This window comes from Taeniopygia guttata, chromosome 5 (genome assembly GCF_048771995.1).
Source record: "Taeniopygia guttata chromosome 5, bTaeGut7.mat, whole genome shotgun sequence".
Classification (NCBI taxonomy): Eukaryota; Metazoa; Chordata; class Aves; order Passeriformes; family Estrildidae; genus Taeniopygia; species Taeniopygia guttata.
The window spans coordinates 55,440,010-55,463,632 of record NC_133030.1 but is presented as its reverse complement, the minus strand read 5'-3'; the positions used below and the strand labels follow the sequence as shown (position 1 = coordinate 55,463,632).

General features: G+C 48.1%; 1 protein-coding gene and 1 long non-coding RNA gene across 8 annotated transcripts in view; one reads left to right on the top strand and one right to left on the bottom strand.

The window, feature by feature from the left end:
• KIF26A (kinesin family member 26A) overlaps positions 1-21,736 on the bottom strand; it is a 96,244-nt gene extending 74,508 nt beyond the window's left edge. For 3 of the 5 annotated variants that reach the window (XM_072930470.1, XM_041716319.2, XM_041716320.2), the window contains exons 1-2: positions 21,017-21,151; positions 18,482-18,727 (exon numbers count right to left, since the gene is read on the bottom strand). In XM_072930470.1, coding sequence (XP_072786571.1) covers positions 18,482-18,727; positions 21,017-21,151 — 381 coding nt within the window. Of the gene's footprint in view, positions 1-18,481; positions 18,728-18,894; positions 19,033-21,016; positions 21,179-21,457 lie in introns of those variants that run through there. The other 2 variants (XM_072930469.1, XM_072930471.1) reach the window with 2 other exon arrangements.
• LOC140684349 (uncharacterized) lies at positions 19,311-21,218 on the top strand. Of its 3 annotated transcripts, XR_012056549.1 has the most exons (3): positions 19,311-19,414; positions 19,824-20,086; positions 21,035-21,218. It is a non-coding gene; the product is annotated as an uncharacterized lncRNA (long non-coding RNA). The 3 variants fall into 3 exon arrangements; XR_012056547.1 differs by lacking the exon at positions 19,311-19,414 and having other exon boundaries at positions 19,528-20,086; XR_012056548.1 differs by lacking the exons at positions 19,311-19,414; positions 19,824-20,086 and adding an exon at positions 20,095-20,719.
• Positions 21,737-23,623: the final 1,887 nt, after the last annotated feature.

Here is a 23,623-nt window from a genome sequence, read left to right as displayed (position 1 = left end):
AAACCCTGCTCCCAATGGTCAACTTGAAAAATCCAAGTGGCTGATTCCAGGACTCTCAGCACCATTCCAGGCACTAACTGTGCACTGTTAATATTTGATGTATGCTTGCAGCTCCAGTCTCAGAGAAAGCCATTACACAGGATATGCTCAAAGATGTGTGTTTTACTCCATAGGGCTGATGCTGTGATTCACAGGGAAAACCTGCACAGCAGGCACAGGCTGGGATGTTACTGCTCCAAGCTCCATCAGCAAACAGTCACTGAAATAAATTAACATCAGCATCTCATAGAAGTTCCTGCATGAGAGTGTTAGGCAAGATTTATTCAAGACTACAGTCTCTGGAGCAATTGATCAGAATCAAAGGTAAGCCAAAAACGAAATAAATGAAAATGGGACCAGCTAGAACAACAAAGCAGCACGGCCAAGGCAGCAGCCACATGACAGCCAGAGGCATCTCCAGAGTGGTCAAAACAACTGTCCACAGAGCTTGCCAATGAGCCAGATGCTGCTGCTGGAAGAAGGGTAGTGTTGATATAAACTCAGAGATACGAGATGCTTAACACCAAGAGCAATCAATCTTGATGATTCCCACATGGCTGCCAAGGTTTGCTTTTATGCCACAAAGAGATGAAAACAAACTTCATAAAGCACATGTAGATCCTACATGAGAAACTTCCTCCACCCTCCCCTTACAACTCAGAAACAAACCCACAGTTTGGGTGTAGCTGTAAATGACCTGATGCTTTTCCTGAGTTAACAACAGAATCAGGAAAGAATATCGTTGGCTAAACAGTGCACTGTACACACCCTGCCAGAAAACCAATGAACTTATCATACAGTATAGGAAATTCCTATCTTCCACATCAATTAGTGACCCAAGAGTGATTGATTTTATAATCCCAAACTTGACTTACAAAGTGACTTCCTCTGGGGCCAATTTTCCATTACCCAGCATGTGGAAAATTACATATGGTCAGTGCACTATGAAAACCAAGGAAAAATAAGTGCTATTTAAACCCCAATTCCACCATGCCTCCACATTCTTGCTTTCCTGAGGGAGATGCACTTTTGACAGTTACTTCCTTTCCCTGCCCCAACATCCTATCTGCACCACACACCAGCTGGGCACTCAATCAAAACAGAAACAACAACAGGAACTAGCAGCTATTCATTACAATAGGATCAAAACATTTCTAGGCACTAGTGCTTCGCCAAGTTACCAGCCTTGAAGAACTGCCACGATCCTCCTCTTCCCTCCCATCACAGACACCATCCCTGAAAGTGGCCCCATTTCAACCTGAAGGACCACATTTTGAAGATCACAGCTTTTGAGTCAGAAGCCACATCTCAGAACTGCAGGAGGCAATAGAACTGGGCAGCAGAAAGGTGAGAAAATTACATGGCTAACAACCCAGGCCGCTGTTTGTCCTTTATTCCAATCAAGTTAACATTAGCTCCAGTCTATAAAAACAGGATTGCACTGCACACTAACTGCCAGGGTAATCACGGAAACAGCACCACAATATGATTACTGGGTGCTAATTATATCTTATAAAGAGTTAAAGACAATCAAGTACATGTAATAAAGATTTATATGCAGGTTTTCACTGACCTGAAACAGCTTCATACATTAGTAGGTTAACATTACTGCAGGAACAAAGCAAACAGTTACATCTACATGATAAAATACATGAAACCCAAGAGCCAGATGTTGGGTCCTTTCATCCAGGATGCAATTATTTAATTCCTGGGAAAAGATGATCTCTCTCATTGTTTCATCAACACATAATATATCTGAGAACCAATCCTGGCACTCTGGCCTGGTCTGAGTACAAATCTGCAGGACTGCACAGGGTCATGAATCAAGGATCTCCTTTTCCTGCACTGCCATTGCTTCTGGGCAGTGAACACAGAGCATCTGGAGATATCCTCGGTCCATATCTCTATCTCCCCATTCATGCACAAGAGCACAGACCCCAAGGAGGCTGTAAAGAAAGACTGTGCTTCCCCTCACACTCCTCCAGGACAGCCAGTTCTCCCTGGCTAAGCACAACAGGGAATGCCAAGGAGCTGTCCACGCTCTCCACCACAGTTGCTGACCTCCAGCTCTGAGACACCAAGGGTCCCTCAGCCACCAAGTAAGGGCTCCCTGTTCCAAGCAGCATCAAGAACTGCTGACCTTTGGGGAGCATTTTGGCCACACCATCCTCATCTGTTGCCCATTCTCCCAGATAACAACACCCACCACCTCTCCAGAGGTGGACAGTCAACAGCCATCAGTAGCAGCCACCCAAAGACCAGAGAATACTTGATTACACAGGACCCTACACCACGAGCACTTCAGCAGTTTTGCTAACTACACTACAAACAACTTAACTGAAAAATCACATCCCTCTGCAAGGTTACTCCAAGGCTGCCACTGGATAAACCAGCCTGAGCATCCCACATGAAAGGTACGCTCCTGAACAAGGCACAACAGATAGGAACACTTAATAAACACAGCCATTAACTAGGAAACATCCCTGCAGCAATTAAAAGTTTTGCAAAGTACTACAACGTACACCTGGTTATTGCTCTGACATCTGCTTAAGTTTTCTGTATGTCTGTAAGTGGGACCAAACAGGAAGATAATTGAGTTTATGGCATTTCATGACAAAAATGACAACAAGGTACTGCTAATTGTTCATGGAAAATGGCATAAAAACTCAAATGAAGCACATGTAGTGTTTGAAATGCTTAAAAGTTACCACATTTTATAATGAACCATATATGACCAAATGGTGTTTCTCCTACTAAAGAATAAAATTATACTAAACTAAGGATTTCATCATAAAATGAGAGGAAATTCACAGTCTGAACAATTGCATATTGTGCTGAGCACATTTTAAGACATATGGCAACTTTATAATGGTCATGGAGGATGAAGAGCGAGAATTTTGTTGCAGATTTTTAATTTAAGACATTTCACATAAAATTGCATCTCAGGAAACAAATTAATTGTTAAGTGTGCATCCTCATAATGTTGCAGACAATATTTGGCACATGTAAGTATGACTATCTCAAAATATGAATGCTATTTTCAGTACAATTACTCAATTGTTTTAGAAAGGCTCCAAGTAAGTTTTAAACAAATTGTGTGAAGGCATTATTCAAAGTAAACAAATATAACAAGATCTGCCTTAACTTTATGCAGAATTACTGCAATATTATTCAGCTACAATATGCTATCCAGTGTTCACAAGTAAATGCCCCAATTACTATTGTAAGTCTGTCATTTAAATAATTCCTTCCTGTTTAAAATGTGGAGAGCCAAATGCATTTTCCCACCACTAGGTATTGTGTAAGACTCCCTTCTCTTCCAGCAAGCTGGCTGAAGATAGATGAGCTTCCAAACTGATATCATTTTTAATTACGTGTTTTTCTCTCATTACTAATTTCCTAAACACGTCTCTAATCTTGCAGTGAAATCTCTGAGCGCAGTAGGTGTATCCACATACATCATGCTCTTGAAAATTAAAATGAGATAATGATCAGGACTGCCATCACAACATAACCTGAAACAAGCAAGATACATGAGAGGTGATACACACGCATAAGACTCTGATCTCAAGTGTTTCTGGAAAGCAGTGGCAATTGGATGGTTTCCATCCTTCCTGGAGCCCCTCTTGGGGTTAACACAGCTGGCGGGGTCTAGGAGAGGGAGATGCTTCAATCCACCTCCCACCTTGCACTTTCCACTTGGCATTTACAAGCTTGTGATGCCAAATGCATTTCCACCCCTTCCCTCCCTTCCCCTAAACCCTGCACCAAGAATCACTGTGTGCATCAGGAGCCAGAGCAGCTGCTCCTCTGCAGAAGATGCACTCAGGTGTCCCAGTTCCCTCCCGCCATCGGGGCTCCATCAGCTCCTTCCACCGAGGCCAAGGTCTCCTGAAGGAGCCGCCTTCTCCAGGAGCACAGGAGAGCAGAAGTGCTGGAGACAGCCTCACCCACCAGACAGGTAGGGAGGCAGGTGCCCAGGCACCAGAAGGGGTCACATCCCCAGCAGATGCTGCTGCATCTGATGCTCTCCTGGCCAGAGCTGGGACTGTGTACAGACGTGTCAGATCAGGTCAACCAAGTGCCAGCCAGTCATTCCCATGGGATCCCCCTCATTCCTCAGATACCTCCCACTACCTGAAAGGCATTGCACAGCTGAGCTCCAGCATTCTTTAACCATTAAACCAGCAGGGCAAAACCGAAGCTTTTTGGGGGTTGGGGGGGAAGCAAAGAAAACAAAAACAAAAGGGTAATTGTCACAGGGCTTTCTTCCCAGCTAAACACTTCACACACCAAATTCCTAAGGGAGTGATGCTTTCAGCACATCAGCTGCCTTCTCATCAACTGACACTTCCCAAATAAAGGAGGAAAATCCTAGAACTGTTCAGAGTGGCTGACATTTAAGGAATCAAATAAAGCAAAACCTGATAAATCAGAAGCAACTTAAGTTTATATCTTTTAAGCAGTCTTAAAATACGTCACAAGTTCGACTCTGCCTACTCACTCAATGAAAAGGGATCTCTTCTGTTTTGCAACCAAAAAGATGAAGGTAGAGAGGGACTCAAAACAGGCTTCAAGTGCACACATCAGATTAATGCTCATAAAACCAGTGCATGTCTGAGGAACACCAACACCAGGGCTCGGGTACATATGCATGCAAGTCACTCGTCTGTAATCGCAGGCTGATCAAAATGCATGTGCTAAATGGGGTAAGCTTATCTAAAAATGTAATACTAGCTGAATTGCCCCGGGCCCCTAGGGAGGCCTGCAGCACAGTGTGAGTGGGCTGGAGCTCAGATGTTTTGCTGTATTCACACAGGCTGCTGTGGAAGCTGGATGATGGAAAACCCACACAATTTCACATTGTCTTCTCAAAAAAAAAAGTCCACAAAATTTTATCCTGATTTCTTTTTAGCTGCTATCCATCCATTGACCAGCATCAAAAGCTCTAAATCCAGACTTAACTTCCTCAACAACTTGATGAAGAAATTCCTACAAGCACCCTGGTTCCTCTTGAAAACTTAACACTTCTCCTAAACTTCACTCAGCAGAGGGAAGGAAAAGCTGGAGGATGCTCCCGTTTTCTCCTTCCCACAGCATCTTGGGAGGACCATAAAGAGAACACCTACAGACCCAAGCTCCACCAGACCTTTGCTGGAAGCAGTGCCCACCTGGGAGTCAGGGCAAGGCTGAACTGCACAACACAACCCCTGACCTCGGGTAGGGGTTCACCTTTCATGTGACTCCACTGGGTTATGACTGGGCTTCTACTCCTCCTTAATTCTCCTTAACATTTGCTGACACCTCCTTTACAACCAGAGGGACGGGTTCTTTACGAGAAGCTGTTTTACCTTCGCCAGTTAATGTCTTAATCCACAGACTGAAGCAGGTCACATTATCTACACTTATCAAAGACAACATTATGCTTCATAAGCTATTTTTCTGCTTCAGTAAGGAACAAGCATGTATTATTTCTTACTATGTTTACCCATTAGCTCACTGAGCTGCATTATTGTTAGTCTTTCTGAGGCTCTCCTAGAATAGGAACGCATGAAACAGGATTTCCTCCAGCTCTGCATACCTACTTACTCCAGAGTCATTAATGACATAGGACTGGATTGAACAAAGACTTAACATCAAATGAGCATTCAAAACAGCTGGGAACAAAAATATATCTGCCTGGAACACTACATCTGTGTTTTGTCTTTTGAAAAATGCCAATGAGGTGAAAATTCGCTTTCAAGAGCACTTTTACAGGGATGTTTTCCTGAGAAAAAAACAAAATACTTGCATGTGGGACGTGTATCCCAGTGGGCTCCAAATTAAGTTTATAGCAGTTTTTATACATAAATCTGCGAATCAGGTTGTCCTCTTTCTGGAGATCAGATGTAACTTAACTGCTGTCAAAAGGAATTCTGCAGAAAAGACCCAGGAGCTGCACAAGAATCCTCCAAAAACCCAAATCTAAATTGTCCTTCATGTGATAACAAGCAATAGCTGAAATACCCAAGGGAGGTAACTATCCTCAGAACTCAGCTCTGAAGACCTATAACCAATATTTTAAGGAAAATTTACAGATGCATACATGTAAGAAAAATACAAGTTATACTGTTCTGGGATTCATAGAAGATAAGAATACTGCTCGGGTTCAGTGCTTAGCACCCAAAATAACTTTGGCACTCTGTTAAAGACCTCTGTATGGGTGGAGTACACAAAAGCAGTGGCAGCCAGCAGGATGGGGGGGGGGGGCAATGCAGGGATGCATCAGGAGAAACACCACAGGCTCTCTGCAATGCTGTCAGCTCCCACCTGCCCCAGGACATTTCCTACCTCTGCCTACAGACAGAGATTCTCCAGCCACTAAGTAAACAGCCTTTGAAGATAACAAAGCTTATTCTAATCCCCCACTGATGTCACTCCTGCATCGTGCTCAGCTGAGCTACAAAACTCTTGGGTTAACTCACTGCACAGACCACTCCAAGCATCACTCCTGGGTTAACTCACTCTGTAAGATCAGGATTACCTTAACTCTCTGTTGTTGCACAGACTTCAGAAATCCTGTTCAGGTACAGAGAGAAGTTCGTTTTTCACACAGTGATTCTATGTTTTTTCTTGTTGAATAACCAGACATTTTTCAGCTCGCTTCCTTAGTAGCAGGTGGACCATTTCTTACCATTATGCTTAGTGACACAGTTCTCCCAAAGAAAGCCCAAGTACAGCCTCTTGGAAGGACAGAATGCCATGGACAATTTTCTAATACTAGCAAACAGGACTGTTGATCCAGTCACAAGAAGGAAAAGCAGACTGAGCACCAGTGTGGTGTGATTCTTGGAGTGGTCCTGTCCAGGGCCAGGAGTTAGGCTTGTGGGTCCCTTCCAACTCAGGATATTCTATGATTCTAGCAAGAGAAATCAAAAGAAAAATCATAAAAACAAAACAAAAAAAGTAGAGACTTCCAATTAATCACCTCAGAGGACAATTTCTTTGGGTTCTCACTTGTGTTCACTTCCCAGGGTTATGTGTTCTGCATTTCAGTTCTTTAACTATCTACTCCACATTTCTCACTGCACCCAATCCCCCAAGAGCCAAACCCTCCCACAGGAATAAAACACTCAGTGAAGAACTCAGGGTGAGTCAGGAAAGCCAACCCTGCATACAACACATCTTCTGTGTCACCAAAAAGACTTGGCAATAAGAAGCTGAAACCAAACTAAATTCTTACAGCACAAACAGAGCTGTTTTGCTTTTAAGCTGCATGTGCTTAGGAGCAGCCATGACCAGAATAATAAAAGAACACACAGCACAAAGCTGAGAACAGGAGCTCAAGTTGTGCCTGAATATTCACACTCCCTGTCAGTCCCAAAAGCAAGGTTTCTTTTGGAAAGCCTGAATATTGTCAGCCAGGGATTTTTTTGCCTCTTCAATAAGCTACATCATAGTTATAACAAATAGATCCTGGCAGCATTTCCACACACATACACATAAACAGGTAATTATGTTCCCACTGAACAGAAAAATGAAGAGGACGTGCTGGAGAAAAGCAGATGGGGGTAATGATACCAACAGAGAGAGATGGATTTGGAACACAGACATTGACCAGTTCTGCAGTCTGGCTTCCTTTGCAATTCACCCATGTAAATCAACTGAAACTGCACAGTACAAACAGGCTTCATTTTCCACCTGTTAACACAGGTTATTGATTCCACTGTCAATAAAAGAAGCACGATGCAAACTGCTATGAAATGAAAATCCAGTGCCGCATGTAACCAGAGACTGAAGTAGGGAGATGTACATTCAGGATGATGTATTGCTGAAAATACTCTTCCCTAAAACCAGCTATGGCTCCCCAAAGGGTTGTTACCAAAGACATGACTGCTTCCCACTGCCAGACTGCCCTCAGGGAGCCAGTAAGACTCAGCCAAGGTGTTGCTCCTCGTGATCAGCTGAGTAAATGCTGAGCACAAACTCCACCTTCCACACAAAAATCAGAGAAACTCATTAATAGTCTGTGTTTCACAAAATGTCAGCATGAGAAACTCTCTCAATCACACAAATATTCTTCTAATCATCTGGCCCTTTGTGGATGTCTCAGATTTTAAACTTGACTAACCAGTAACTTCAGCAGAGGTCAGTGAAGCAGCAGTAAGGCTGCACAAGGTGGCAGGTTAAAGCATCCCATGTGTACAAGAGTACAAGCATGAAATTCAGAAAGGGCCCCCAGGGATCCCAATGCAAGACATGAAGATGTAATTAAAAACCATAAATCCATCAAACGAAAAATATGTAAACTTAATGTATTAACTCATATTTTTCTTCCTTGAACACATTTGTCTTACTCTACATTCATTTGGAGCACACAAATAAAAAATTGGAAATATCAGAAGAAATATTTCTTAATGTTAAAAAGTGAGTTTCAATAATAAATACTTTTTACTTTATTCTTACAGGTAATTGCTGAAAGAAGCTTTCTCAGCAGTCTGCTGAGATTCTGTGCATATTATGAATTATTTCAACTGTATCTCCTCTTTAAAAAATCCACAAAAGGATGGTATCCTACAGTGTTTCCATGCCACTCAATCATCCACACAAAATTACCCTTGTGAGAGCTTGTTGGAGGAATGTCAAATGTATTTGCCTGCCTTTGCAACAAAATCTTCAGAGAAAGACAAATAGCTCACAGTTTAAAGTTACACAAGTTACACTAACACCTGAACATTTTAACTGCAGATTCTGGGCTTAACCTTGAATTTCAAGCTACAGGCAAAATAGTTATAGGACAAATCCTGCCCCATGTTTCACCTACAGCAGAGTTTTCAAGATATCTTACAAAAGCTCTGCAGTGCCTGTAGGTCATACTAGTTCTAAGGCACATCTGCTAGAAAGGGTATTTGGGACAAATTAGCCCTTCCATCTTCTGCTCATTGACCAGAGAAGCAGCACCAAGTATTGCCCAGAAATGACAGTGGCAAAGATATTTGTCCCTCACTTCCATCCTTCAAAGGCCAAATTTTGAAGAGCAAATTTGTCTCTCATCATTAATGAGTGTTTCCTTGGAACCAGGTTTCCCAGGGCCACGCAGCAGTATGGGAACACCATGGGCGACCCAAAAGGAGTACAGCAATTGAAACAAGGATGGCCAGATTTCCTGATCATACAAGCCAGTTGTTGCTCCTCAGGTTTCTGACAATTGTAAAGATTGTCACATTACTCAGAGTCTCTGGAGACAGCTCCTGCTGCCCTGTTTTGGGATGGGAATTGGACATGTGTCACCAGGCTGGCATAGTGCCACTGATCTCAACCACTTCAGCAGTCTCACCCCTGCAAAACACTCAGCAGCACCACTCTGCTGAATGCCATGGGAGTTACCCTGGGCATAGACACCATTCCTGAACTCCTCAGGAGCCACAAAAAAGCCATGCAAAAGCACCAGGCAACCCCTAAAAATAAATTTTTACTTGATAAAGCCATATGCAAGCTTTAGGAAACTGCTGTAGTCTGAGATCTAGGAGAAAAGCAGCAATGCCAAAAGGAGTAAATACATGCTACAACATACAATACAGTGAGAACAACAAAAGGTAATAAATACAGAATACAATACAAACTGGGTAGATTTAACATCCCAAATGAGTTCAAATGCTGCCCACTTACAGTATAATCAGCACTGATAAATTTATACACACAGACAGCAACACAAACCTTATTGTTACAAATGGTGTGTTGCAATAAAACAGGAAACACATTTAAACATAACCTTTTGAATGCTGTGAGAACCAGGACTAATGCTTCTCTTTCCCTGTTCATGCTGAAAGCCAAGTCAGTGCCCAGCCTAGCCAGAAGTATCACATTTCAGTTTTGGACAGAAGGCCCCCATCCCATCCACCCAGCAGTGCAAAATCCCTCAGCAACATCAGGGGAAGATTTGCTAAGAGCTAAACAAAAATATCATCTTCCCACAGCTGTCCAGTGTTGCAGTCAATCCTGCACGGATACTGATGTTTGGTAACAGCAGCCCAGCCCCAGCCAAAACTCTGAGCAGCTTGCAAATTCCAGGAAAGCTGATTAAGGACAAATTTTAAGACTTGACTCAAAGAAGGAGGCTGTACTCACCTAAGCCTCTTTTTGTGAGCAAGAGCTGAGATTTCTCTGATTCACTATACAGCAGTCAGACTCTTGGTGATAAAACAATCATGCAACAATGGCATTATGCTGCCTAAAATAGGTGGATATATTTATACTAAACATTTTTTGTCCAACATGAAAATGAACATCTGCCAGCTATGTCTTAAAGGCTCAAGCAGCTTCAAAGCAAAGTCAGTCCAAAGAACTATATGGCAAAGATTTACATTCCTTTTAGCATATCTTAGAGAAGAATAGATTACTCCTGCTAAGTGACATATTCCCAGCATATTCCAAATGACAGCAATAATAATTTGAAGCTTTGCTCTTAAGTCCCTCTATAAAATTCAGCTTTCTTTCCATTTAAAAGTAAAACATTTTAATGAAAAACTAATAATTAGTAAACCTTGGCATAAACTTCAGCAGCAGTAGGAGGGACTGAAGCCACTGAGAGCCCCCATTTAAAAAGGCCACATCACATTTCCACAAGGCAGCTTTCCAGTTCCATCCAGGGAGGCATCGTGCAGTATGCAGATAAAACCTTTTTAGATACTACCAGCACAGCTCTAACCCCTGCTCCCTGAGCTGATCTGACACCTGCTGCTTACTGAAACTCCAACTGAACACACACCACAGACATTCAGACTTCTTCCACAGCCTCACCACTCCTGTCCTGGTGAGCTAGCAGATTTTCAGGGCTACCTGTTACTACCTTTACAGTTTACCTGAAGTCTCCAGATTTTTTAGCTCTTTATGCTGTTGCAGTGACCCCAGTTCCAAAAACCCCTCCCCAACACCTGACCTGAAAGTTCAGTTGGAAGTCACAGAGTCCACTATTTTCTGTGCTATGTCCCTGTGCTATATATTCTTATTATGCACATTACAGCAGCAGTCAGCTCTACTAACAGCAGTCGATGATAATACCATACAAGCAAGAGAGTCTCCACCACAAAAATGTTTTTACTGCAAATGAACAAAAGATGGAAGCATTTTCCCTTTGCTGAGCAAAGGAGAAATTAAGCCCATGGGTATTAATCTGCTCGCCCAAATTCACAAACTCAGTGACAGATCCAGGGATTAATTCAGATTTTGCATCCCTGCAGTGGGACAATTCCTGTTAACAGAGCAGGAGGTATGATTCTCCTTGAAGTAGGGCCCAAGTTTTCTCCCATAAGTCACTATACAAAATTAGTAGCCACTTTTAAAAGAAGTCAGGCAGGTCCCAATCACAAGCACAGCCAGCAATAGACAAGATTCCCACCTTCCCAATGATGCCTTCCACTTGGGGAAATACTGGACACAAATAAAAAATTGTTATTCCAGTGCTGCAGGTCTGCAGTCAGACGACAAGGAGACAAATCCAGACAAGTTGAATTCCACTGATTTCCAGTAAATAATAAAAAGCAGATACAGTACTTCCAACTGGACAGCTGCCTGCCCTATTCAGCATGACCAATATCCAAATAGATCTATTCCTGAAGGTAATCCAATGTTGAGAAAGGCAACAGCATTGGCATGAAAAAATATTTCATAAGACATGTAGACGCTTTCAGAGAGGTTCTCCTTGTCTAACCAGGGTGAAGCAAAATCTCTGCTCACTTTTCATGACAAAATATTAATCTGCCAGCTGAAAACCCAGGGAATAACTGGCTCTTCCTTACATCAGCATCTTCACTGTGGCAAGAACAACTCAGGCCCAAAGAGTGCAGCTATTTTGGGGTACCCGAGCAGCAGGAGACACGTGCAACAACTGTGAACATTGTGGGTAATCCTGGTCATGGAGGAGGGAAAAAAAAAAAAAAAAAAAAAGAAAGAAAATCCTGGTGGCTGCAGTCATCCCCACTCCTATACCCTGCAGTGCCAGGTCACAGCAGCAGCCACTATCAGCTGCTGTGAGCCAGGGATGAGGAGGAGGATGACTACTGCCTCCAACAACCTCACTGTTAACAAGTCAGAGACTGGGATCACTGTAGGTGGAAACTCTTGGCAAAAACAATAAAGCAGCTACTACATATTTCAACAGGTTCAAAGTAACCTCAGATGTTAGGAGCAGATGCTCTTTTCCACCCCCTGGGATTTTGAAATGGTTTATGTGTTTCCTCCCTTTCCCCTAATAGGGCAGGGTGCTGAAGGAATTAGCCAGGGAAAGAGCCAGAGAAACACTAATTACCCTCAGCTACCCAGGAGACCACAGCACCTCCAGCTAATTGTGCAATCCCCACTCCCCCACTTCAGATCCCCCAGAGAGGTCTCTTGCCTCCAGCATCCAAACTGCAAGATAATCCCTCTCACCTGTATTTTAAAAGGACATGCTTGAAAATCTTAAGTGTCTAAAGCAAAGTCACTACAATCAGTTTCTGCAGCCCATGCTGTCACACCGGGAACCACTGCGCCGAGTCCAAGGAGGGGACTGCTCGTGTCAACACATTTGACACAGTGCTGTCACTAACCCTGTCATTACACTGCACACGTACCCGAAATCCACATCTGAGCTCATTGCCTGGAGCACTCCGCAGCCAAGTCTCTGCAAGAGTCCCTCTCACAAAATTAAATATTAAATGTGCATCTTAAAAAAATGCCCCGTAGTTTCACATATATTAACGAAGACATTACTTTTCCACTTACACATTTTTGAAATGTTAAGTATAGAACATTTTAAGGTGCATTTAGAAGAGCCTTAATGCTTGTGAAGAGCCATGAAAATTGGATTCCTCTAGAGAGCAGTCTTTAAAAGACAGCTCTCCCACTCAATTCCCCTTATCCATATCAACCCAGATACTGTGAGACCTCCCACAAAAATAAAAGAGCCCCTAGGTAACAGAGGACCCCAAACTTAGCCAAGACTCATCTGTGTCACCTTTGTGACAGCCAAATTCCAGGCAGTAAGGGCTACCCCAGAATTAAGGGTTGACACACTAACAGAAAACAATGGGCACAAGCAGGAAAACTCAGCAGGAACTGCTCCTAAAAGCTTACACCAATTCCACATGCACCTCAAGTGTTGCAAGAAGCCCCCATATGCTCTGAATCCTTGTTCTTTCAGGGAAGCACGACCCTGCAGGCAAACACTGAGGACACAGAGCCCTCTCCCAGGGTCCTACACTGGCTCCTGGAGCACCCACCAGTGCACAGTGAGGAGACAGGTACTGGCAGCCAGAGATCCCATGAGCTCTCCTTGCCTCAATTCCTCCCAATACCAGGCCATCAGAGTGGCCATGGGGAGAATTACAAAGCATCCCTGACTCTCACACATCAAGACTACAGTCCTCAGTCCCATGCCTGTCCTCTCAGCCTGGTTTTCCAAAGCACTAAGAACTACTGCATGGCCCTTCTTTCCATCCTTCTTACTACAGCCCTTCTAAACAGCTTTTGAACCTGTCAAATGATCTAAAATTGAGGCAGAAGGCTCAGAACAAGTTCCTACAACTTCCACAAACTATGAGAGAAATTGGGCAGTATCCACATGTTATTAATTGCTTGGCAGAAGCCAGATGTCCAAGCCCCAGCTTACTGTCATCCAAACAGTGTGTGCAGCTATAGAGAAGATTCTGCCTCTTATGAAGTCATCTGGGACAAGGAGGGAACAAATACAGTTCAACTTCCATCCTACCAGACCCTCCTTCCCTAGTTCTGCTGCTGGTGGGAACAGGGGGGAGTTATTTAGCACACAGGAGAAGCCCATAGGAAAGAGCCTGGCCATCCCAAAACTCTGTTCTTTATCTCTCCTTCAGGTGACACAATCAGCAGCACACACAGGTGTGCCACCAAGAGACCATCACTTTGACCAGGAGGAGTCACTTTGACCAGGAGGAGGAGTGATGGGAGCTCAGTCCAGCAGCACTGCCTGGCATTTGCACAGGTAAGACACATCCATGTAAACAGCATGTCTAAAGCTACTGTCATCTTCTCTTTTTTCCAAGAGCACCAGCACTCAGAAAAGCTCTTCCTCCAACTCTGGCTGGTGTAACACTGAGCCCTGACAAGGATACAGCAGGCTAGGGCTTGCTTAGCTCTCTCAAATGATTCATGGTTCATCAGCAACAAAGGCATAACCTGTCCTGGTCACTGAGCTGGCAGCGTGATCCTTTGTGCCCAACTGCAGTTGACCTGGGTAGCTGGGAATACAGGACTTTTTAGGTATTGAGGAACAAAAAATTGCCAACTCTACCAGCAAAAGAGCCACGTTCTCTCTTCTTTGTCCTTCAGGCCCTTGGAAGCCGTTCAGTGGTGTGCCCATGTAACACACAGCGCAGATAATGCAACAGGGGTAAAAATTCAAAACAAAACAACAGAACAGGGAAGAAAAGCTCATAAAAACTAAGACAGCAGGGACTTCCTGAACTCAGGCTATAACACAAAATTAATGTTTCTTCCCTGTTTAATGCTGCCTCTAGCACCTGCCTGCACTGGCAGTAGGGACAGCATAAACTGCTCAGACTGGGGGTGTCTGGGGTGAGGATGGATGGGGACAAGTGAAATGTTGTGTCTGAATCCCTGGGCTGGAGAAACATGATCATCAGAGCTAATCACTTCCAAAGTGAATTTCTGCTGGTCTTAGCCTCCTTTCAATACAGATTAAAAAAAAAATTCTTCTCATACAGTATACCTGGGCACAAACATTACTTTTCTACAACCAAAATATTTACACCAGTATAAATCCCTTCTGTGGACGTGTGTGTGTATTCCTAACACCAGGAAAGCTTTTTGCCTCTGCTCATAAAGGATTAGCTAAAACCATTTTGCAATAGCTTTATATCCTTAAGACTATTGCCTGTGCCAGAGGCAGCACAGAGTTTACCTCCAGAAAAGCAGCTACAGGAGCACATCTCTTATATTGAACAGTCCCTGCCTCTCCACTTCCTTGTGGAGTTACCTCAGTCTGACATACACCTCTGCAGAAATTACAGCATGTTTGGGTTTTACCTAACAGGGGCAATCACACAAATTGATTAATTAGCATTTGTGAAACAAAACGAAGAATTTAGGTGCTAAGAAATATTATTACTAATTTAATCTACATCCCATTCAGTCCTCAGTGTCTCCCTGAAACTGCCAACAATGATGCCAATTAGTGGTAATTGTGGTTTGTGACAAGGCTATTTGCCAATTGGGAATGAAACACAGACCACCAACTCATTTCCCACGGATTGTCCCACAGCTGCCAACAGCAACAACTTCCAGGCAGAACAACCTGCTTTCCACTCCAGCCAGAACTCTAGCAGTAGGAGATGTATCCCATTACCAATTCTCCAAGGACACAGCCTGCAAAACTTTCAATTAGGGATAAACCAAGATACCTTGTTTTTTCCCTCCTACATTAGTTCAGTACATGACCCAGTAACTGATGCCAACAGTGCAATACCAAAATGTTAATCTGGGATAATTTCAGATTAAACTTTACTTGGCTCCATCCACACTTAATGAAAATCACATTTTGATTCACACACAAGCCTCACTGTGGTAGAAAACTGTAAAGGCAGCAGCAGTAAACTGAAGGGAATTGAGAGTGTAGGATGCAGTAAATCTTGAGCTTGGGAGACTGTTTAAAGAGTTTAAACATAAGCAAGGAGGTGTATCTTTTTATCAGCTGTCCACAGAGATTTGGAGAACTTTGAAGAGACACAAACAACTAACAGTATTCTGTAATCAATGCACATCATCTGAGCACTGAAACTTTAAATTATTTATATATTTTAAATACGTCTAATTGAAAGGATAGCAACACAAACTGTATGAATCATAGCCCTCTCAAGTAATTAGATTTGTTATCCCTGCAGACTGCAAACACTACGTTGGTTTTCTATTCTAATGTGAATTCAATCCCTTGTCAGCTGCCCCACGCATGAGAATACACCTCCACTCTTTCATCAGGAAAGATATCAACAGCAGGAAACTAGCCCTTCTTTCATCTCTGAGGCACCCACCCACCTTTCCAAAGGGTTTTCAACCAGGTGTGGAAACCTTTCTGAATCTGTGCTGAAAGATCTCTTAATTATTATGGCAAAGGAGGTAAATCCTTTGAGAGCAGCATGCTCCAAGCAGTAACCTTCTGGTATTTACTCATCCAGTAGTTGCTTAGTTTGACAGAGCATTAGAAGAGCTTGCAGGAAACTTTGGACTTGCATTGTATGGGCATGAAATCCTTACAGAGAGGAGCTGCTTTTTCAGATGTCGTGTTATATAATTATACAAGAGTGGGGGAAGTGGGGGAGAATCGAGCAAGCTGCCTTTTTGGCACAAACATTACACACTGCTCACCCTGCCAGCATATTGCATCAGATTCCCACTGCAAGGCCAATTCACAGCAGCTGAGTAGCCGAACCCCTGCTATAATCTCCCACTAACCTACTTCACGCTCACAAGGCAGTAAGGACAGCTGTTTATTGCATCTTCCTTCCCGAGGAGCTGCTCACCACACCAGGATCAGAGGGAATCTCAGCTTGCAATTAGGCTCCAGGTCTCACAAGTGTCAGAGAATGCAGTTTTCAAGAGATTTCAAGCATCAAGCCTTACTGCATGCTGCACAGCGAGTGAACTCCAGGTATCTGTTACTCGGTGCTCAGCTCTGCCGAGGCTCTGACACTGTGATGACTCCTATTTTGTTATGTTCCTAGGCATGCTTTGAAACCCTGCAGGAAAGGGGGATTAATTTACCCATCATCAAGTGCTTATCAAGGAAGTCTCCCGAGACTTGCAGGAAATAGACCACACAAACAGGCCTTTGCTCACAGGTCTCCTCACCTGAACACCTGGCTGAGGCCCCTGACTCTCCTACACTGGGATTTTTTTTTCCCATGGCAGAGATCCGCTCACAGATAAGACCCAATTCTTTATGGCAGAGGCCCACCTCAGCACAGCAACAGGGGTCTCTGTGCTCCTCATTGAAGCAGCCTACCTCAGGCACTTCACAAGGGAAATTAAACTTCTTTCCACCATTTGCAGCAATCCAGAAAACAAAAGGTACAACAGTCCTGGATCCAGTGAGATAAGATATGTGACCTTTTACACCACAGAAATAAGAGCCTGCTCCTAGCCCAGCAAGCCAAAAGAGAGACTCCAGTCGATTTCAAAAGGCTTTGGATCTGGCTTGAAAATGCAAACCTCACTGTGCATTCGGACACTGCTCCACAATGCACTTCCAAACAAAACTATATTTAGATTCAATGGGAATTCTGTAGATCATACAGGAACTCTTTGAATGAAAACGAAGGTCAGTAGGGTTTGGCTTCCTCTTCAGACCCTCCCCCCCATTCTTGCAAACATCCAGATAAGCATTGTTTAGAAAACAATACATTACTTCCAAATGTTATCAAAACCCCAACACAGGTTTTGTGTGCCCTGAAACAGAATCTCAGGGTCTTCTGTTGCATTTTGCCCTATCAGCTAATTCTCAGGATTTCTTCAGATGTCTAGGCAAGACTCTGTGTCAATAATGTATTTTTTCACCTTTCAAAATCTTTGCTCTACCTGCTCTGACAAAGGAAAAGCAACAAGGATAATAAAGGCCTTTGATAGAAAAAAAAAAAAAAAACAAACACGGAAAGGAAAAACTGTGTAGACAAATACAATGCCAATAAAGCTGCACCTGTGTAAGAGGGAAACTCTTGGCATCCTCATGCACTTTCTCCATTCCCTACCACGTATTAAGTGCCACCGTGCAGCACAAACTGGAGGAAAAGGACACAGCCAGTGCTTGCCCGAGAGACATTAAGGACAGGAGTAAGCCCATCAGCCAGGCACGTTCAAGCACCCAGAGGGCAAAAGCACAGCCCACTCAAAAATCATCCATCCCACTCAAAGTTTCCTCCAGCGCCACAGACACAAGTGTTTGATTCTCAGCTGCACTTTATCGGCTTCTCGGAAGGAGGAGCTGAACGCCTGTCACCGGCAGCTCCTCTAGCGAAGCTAAATCCCAGTCGCGACACCGAGCCGGCATCCCCGGGGCGGTGTCAGCAGGGCTGGGCGGCCCCGGGAGGTCCCGCAGGACCCGGGCTGCGGGGTGCGTCCCGCACGGCACCTGCACAGCCGCTTCTCGGCTCTTCCGCTCCCGCTGCCAAACTCCCGTTCCATTTTTAACTCTTTCTGGCAGCCGGTGGCTGTAGCAACGGGTGGGCGTCCAGCCGCACAGTTTCGCTTTTCGATAAAAGCCCGGCACGGGAAATCCTTGAACTTTTGGAGAACCCTCCCGGGCTGGAAATCTCCGGCTTTGCCGTCACGCTCCCCTCCCAAATCCTTTAGGGATGTACTTGTGACCCCGTGCGGGCCGGGGCCAGGCTCCAGCCCCCCACCCCCCGCGACCCCCGGCGGTGCTGGGCGCTGCACTTACCGGCGGGGCGTTGGGCGGGCAGCCGCCGGCAGCCAGCCGGGCCGCCTGCCTCCTCAGCTCGGCCAGCTGCGCCTGGCAGCTCCGGCACCAGCCCCCGGCCGCCGCCCGCTCCAGCGGCCGCGGCTCGGTCCCCGCGGCGGCTCCCGCTCCCTCGGGCGGCGGGCGGCTGGCGCAGCGCTCCTCCTCGGCGGCGGCCGGCGGCCTCTTCCGCGGGGAGAGCTCCCGCACCCCGCTCCCCTCCGCCACCTGCGGAGACAGCACAGCTCAGCAACGCGGGACGCGGAGGCAACGCTGCTCACACCCTCCTCGCGAGGGAAAAAAAAAAAAAAAAAAAAAAGGAAAAAAAAAAAACCAAGGAAAAAAACAAGGAAAAGCTCAACCGCGGGGAGGAGATGAGTGTTGTAGGAACTTACCCCCGGCGCCCTGGGATCAGGTCCCAGAGCCTTCCTGCCGGCGGCCGCGATCATGATAGCGGGGGATGCTCCCCTGCCCCGCGCCCCGCTCCGTTAGTGCGGGCGGCGCGGTGCCCGGCGGCGCGGCCGGCCCGGGGCGCACATAGCGGGGCGGGGGTCAGGGGTGCCAACAGTGATCGCGCCGGGTCCCCGCCGCCCGGACTGCCGCTCTAGGTGATGCTGCCTCCCATACTGAGACGGGAACGAAGTTTGGGATGGGAGAGGGAGGAGTGAGCTCTCCACGACAGCACAGGGAAGGACCCAGAGCACCGGAGCACATCGGCAAAAAAAGCTGGAAAAGTGCTCCGAGGCCAGGGGAGGAGGGACTGGACTGGGTTGGGCTGGGCTGGGCGGGGTGGGGTAAGCGGGGCGGGGGAGCCTCGGCCGGGGCGGGCTGGGGTTCGGGTTTAGGTTTGGGATACGGGTGGGGAGAGAAAGATGGCATTTCATAGTGACACTACGGGACAGTGCCAAAATCAGTGTGAGTCGCTGATTCCTTAACACTTCAAGTTCCTCGGGAGTCGGAGAAAAGGGCCGGGCGCGGGGTGCGGTCCCGCCGCAGGGCGCGGAGACAGAAAAGCGGCGCTGGGGCTGCGGACCAGCTGCCAGCGGGGGTCAAGGGTCCGGCCGGGGTCCGCTCCCCTCGCTCCGCCCGCGGCTGCCGCTCGCCTGCCCGGGCTGGGATACGGCGCCCCCGCTCCGCGGGCAGATGCGCGGTGCCGCGGGACACAGACCCCGCGGGACCGACTCTCCCGCCGCTCGGCGGGCGCGACGGGATGCTCCTACACGCGAAAATTGACCTGACAGATGGAGAAATTAACGTTCGCAGCTAATTGTCTACTTGGCTGCCGCTCCGGCTCGTATATTTAGCACTTTTCTCCTTTTTTTAGTTCCCCCCACCTCCCGGGAGCGGAGCGCGGCGCTGTCAGTCACGGGGCCGGGACGTGCCCGGGCTCGGCGCCGCCGCCGTCCCTGTGACCAGAGCGCCCCCTGCCGGCGCCGCCGCGCCCGCGGTCCCGCCCGGGACGGAGCAGCCGCGGCCGGGGCCCCGCGGGGCCGCGCCGGGGGGCGGCGGCCTCTTCCCGGGAGATGCCAACGCCGCTCCTGGGCCCCTTCCCCGCCGCCGCGCCAGTGGGTGCTGGTGGCGCCTGGGGTAAGGTCTTAAGGTGTGTGGTGAGGTGGGCATCGCCGAGCACAAAGAGTGGGGAAACGCATACATACGAGGGGAAAAAATAATCGCGCCCCATGAGGCACCTTTACGCCGCCTCTTTAACTTTTCCGGCTCTCCCGGCACGTGTGTGAAGCGCCCCACCGGCCCCACCCCTAAGGGTGCATGACCTGGGGCAGGGCTGGGGCCGTGGGCGACAAGCACAGCCCTGAGGCGCGCCCCGCACCGCGGGCAGAGAGAGCTCCCCTGCACTGTGATCGCTACCCCCGCCTGCCCGGACCGCCCGCAGCCCGGGAAAAGTTGGGGTGCGAGAGTAAAGCGGTGACACGGACGGGTACCCGGGGGCTGCCATGTGCCCCTCTTGGGGCTGGCGAGAAACCGGGACTGGCACAGACACACGCACCGGAGCGCCGCGCCCCAGCTCACTTCTCCTGCCTACTCGGGGTTAATGCTGCTCTCCGAGAAGTTGCTCCGAAATTTCCTGTGCCCACACAACCTCCGCAAAACCCTCCCGCGGCTCCAAGGCTCGGGTTGGATGGGGCGGGGGGTAAAGGGGTGGGCTCCCCGACCGACGCTGGGCTGAGCCGCGCCACGGAGCTGAGCAATTTCCTTTTCTTAGTAAGTACAAAACCCTCCTAGAAATAGCGGGGCGCGGTGCCACCACTCGCCATCTGAAACCGGGGTCACATAAGGTGCCGCGGTCCGCACGGGGAAGCCCCAGGAGGGGTCCGGCAGCGCGCGTGGGTTCCCCCGCGCCGCTCCGCGGAGCCGCCAGGACTGTTCGTGGTGCTGAAACCTGCCCGACACCGCCGCCCGCAACTTCGCCCCGCCAAGTTTGACACCCGCTTCCCATGAGCCGGCCCTCGACCCCCTTCCGGGCCCCAGCAGCCCCGGAGCGCGTCAAGATCCCCTTACCCTGGCTTTCCTCCGCAGGAGGTGGCTGGTGAAGCCGAAGATGATCTCCGAGTCCAAGCACAAGGCTCCTATCTCCAAGAGGCTGGGATTTTTCCTCGTGGCGTTGGAGGCATCGGACGATTTTTGAAAAGCCATAGTTTGGGGTTTGAAATATCCTGCTCCCTGAGCGGAGGCGATGTATTTGTATACACACACAGAGGGGGGGGAAAAAAAAAATAAAAAGGATAAAATAGCAAACACCTCCCACCCCTTAAAAAAAGAAAAAAAAAAAAAAAAAAAAAAAAAAGAAGAAAAAAAAAGCCAGGCGCGGGTGAGTTACTCCGTCATCTGCCAGGATGCGCCGCCGGGGTGAGGTAGCCAGCAGCCGGGCAGACCCGCCAGTCTCCCTGCCTCTCTCTCCGCCGCTCTCCCTCCTCCCGGTTTATCCCCCTCTCAGCGCACCTTGGCTGACGAGCGAGCGCGGGCGCGGAGCCCTCAGCGCCCCGCAGGCGCCGGGGCCGCGGCTGCGCTGGGTGCGCGGGGCCGGCAGCGCCCTGCTCCCCCGCCGCCGGCCATCAGCTCGCCGAGCGAGGGGGCTCCCACCGCCCGCTGGCCAGGAACCCGCACTACGAGCCTCCTGCCTCCCCCCATCCACTGCTGGGTGGGTTTAGTGTGGCTGGGTTGGTGGGTTGTTTTTTCCCTCCTCCTTCTCCTCCTCCTCCGGGGTGAGCGCAAGGAGGGAAAAGCTGCCAGTGAAAGTCAGTTTAGGAGGGAAGAAAGACACGCACGAAAATAAAGGGGAAAAAAAATAGTGGAAGGTAAAAAAAAAAGGAAAGCCTGAGGGAGCAGAGCAAAGCACTTTCCGGAAGGGACGCGGTGTTTCACTCCTCCAAAAAGCTTCCCTCTCTTTTCTCCACACTGCTTAATTATATTTGGAGCGGGTGCGGACGGCAGGAGGGAGCGAGCTCCTCCTCATCAAGGGGCTGAGACACAGGTGCCCGGTGGCTGCTCCCGCACCGGGATCGGGATCGGGCAGCCCTCCCTGTGCGCTGCCCGTCCGGCCGCGCCTCCGCCGCGTTTCCCAGCCCGGGGGCCGGGCAGGGCCCGGTGGTCCCCGCTGAGGCGCGGCCCATCCCGTCGGGGCGGGCAGGATGGATGGAAGCGGCGAGGGGGCTCCGGGCAAAACGCTAATCCCTTCCCGCGTATTTTGCCGCTAAACAAATAATCCCCCCCGCCCCGACAAAGCATTATCGCGCTTCATATAGCCTGCAGCGAAAGGGAGTTGAATAATCTATTTATCCGCGCCGCCCGCCCCGCCCGGACACCGGCTGCTGCTGGGCGGGGGTGGGGCAGCCGGGCCCGCTGCTCCCACCCGCAGCTGCGGCCGGGCAGGGCTGAGGTCCTGCCCCGCAACCGGCCCCGGCCGAGCCCTGCACGTCGGGAGGGAGCTACGGGACGGTGGCGGCTGCTGGGGGGTAGGGGGGGAAGGAGGAAAGTAGCGATAGAAATGAAGAAGGGGAAGGGGAATTGAGGGAGGGAGGGAGAAGAGACAAAAGATAGAAGTCAAGTCTCTATGGCATGAAAGAACACCGTAGTTCATTCTGAATTTACTCAGTTGTCTGTTCTGGGCTTCCCAGTGCATGATGATTCTACGTGTTAGACGATGAAAGTGGGTTAATGGATGTCTCTGTAGGATGGAGGTGTACAGATGTAACAGACAGGCACTAAAGCAGTGCTGGCAGGGAGAAGAGGATGGTGGGAGTGGTGAGATGCTTACAGCAAAGGCGCAAGGATTTGTTTGGCTCCTCACTGCATTCCTTCCTGATGTCCAGCTATCAGAGCAGAGACATGCCAGTGTGTTAGCTGGTCCCTGAACCCATCTGCGAATGGTGTCTGCAGGGGCTCAATCCCTGGGCCACCTTGCCCAGACTCACCTCTCAATCTCCACCAACTCTTTCCCAGCCTCCTGTCTTGCTGTGCACCACTGTGCATTCAAAGTCTTCCACCACCCTCCCCTGCACAAGTGAGATGCTCCCCAGCCACAGAAGAAGCACCTTCCATGCTTGGAAGGTCTCACATTACCAAGGGAGTACAAATAAGTGGGTGAAGAGGAGTGCAGAAGGAAAAACTATTCAAGCAAAATGGTGGTATGGACATCAACCATCCAGGTAAAAAGTGTCCCCACTCAGACACTCAGTTCAGGTGTTCAGCATGTGGCAGAACAGTGCCCATCACCAGAACCATGAAATGTCATTTCCCAGTCACTGGAGTCTTTTCCACCTTGGCTTGAAAACATTGAACAGCAGAGAAAAATTCAGCCAGGTCAGGAGGTCTTGTTGCCTGCTCTGGAGAAGACCTGAGGCATCTGTCTCCATCCCCCACATTTTCAGACCAACCATATTTAAGTACTCACACCATGCGCAAAGACAGCCCAGGCCTTCCCTGTCCTCATGCCACCTACAGCCCACCGTGACTTCCTTCCCCAACACAGTTTATCGCTCTTCCCTGACTCTTGGCAAAGTTCCTAGGAAGATCTGGGTCTAAAATATACCCTGAATGTCAGGCACTGATGGTCCCTGTGCAACCCCTACCTCTCCCCTAATCCTGAAGAGTCTCCCTTTAATCACC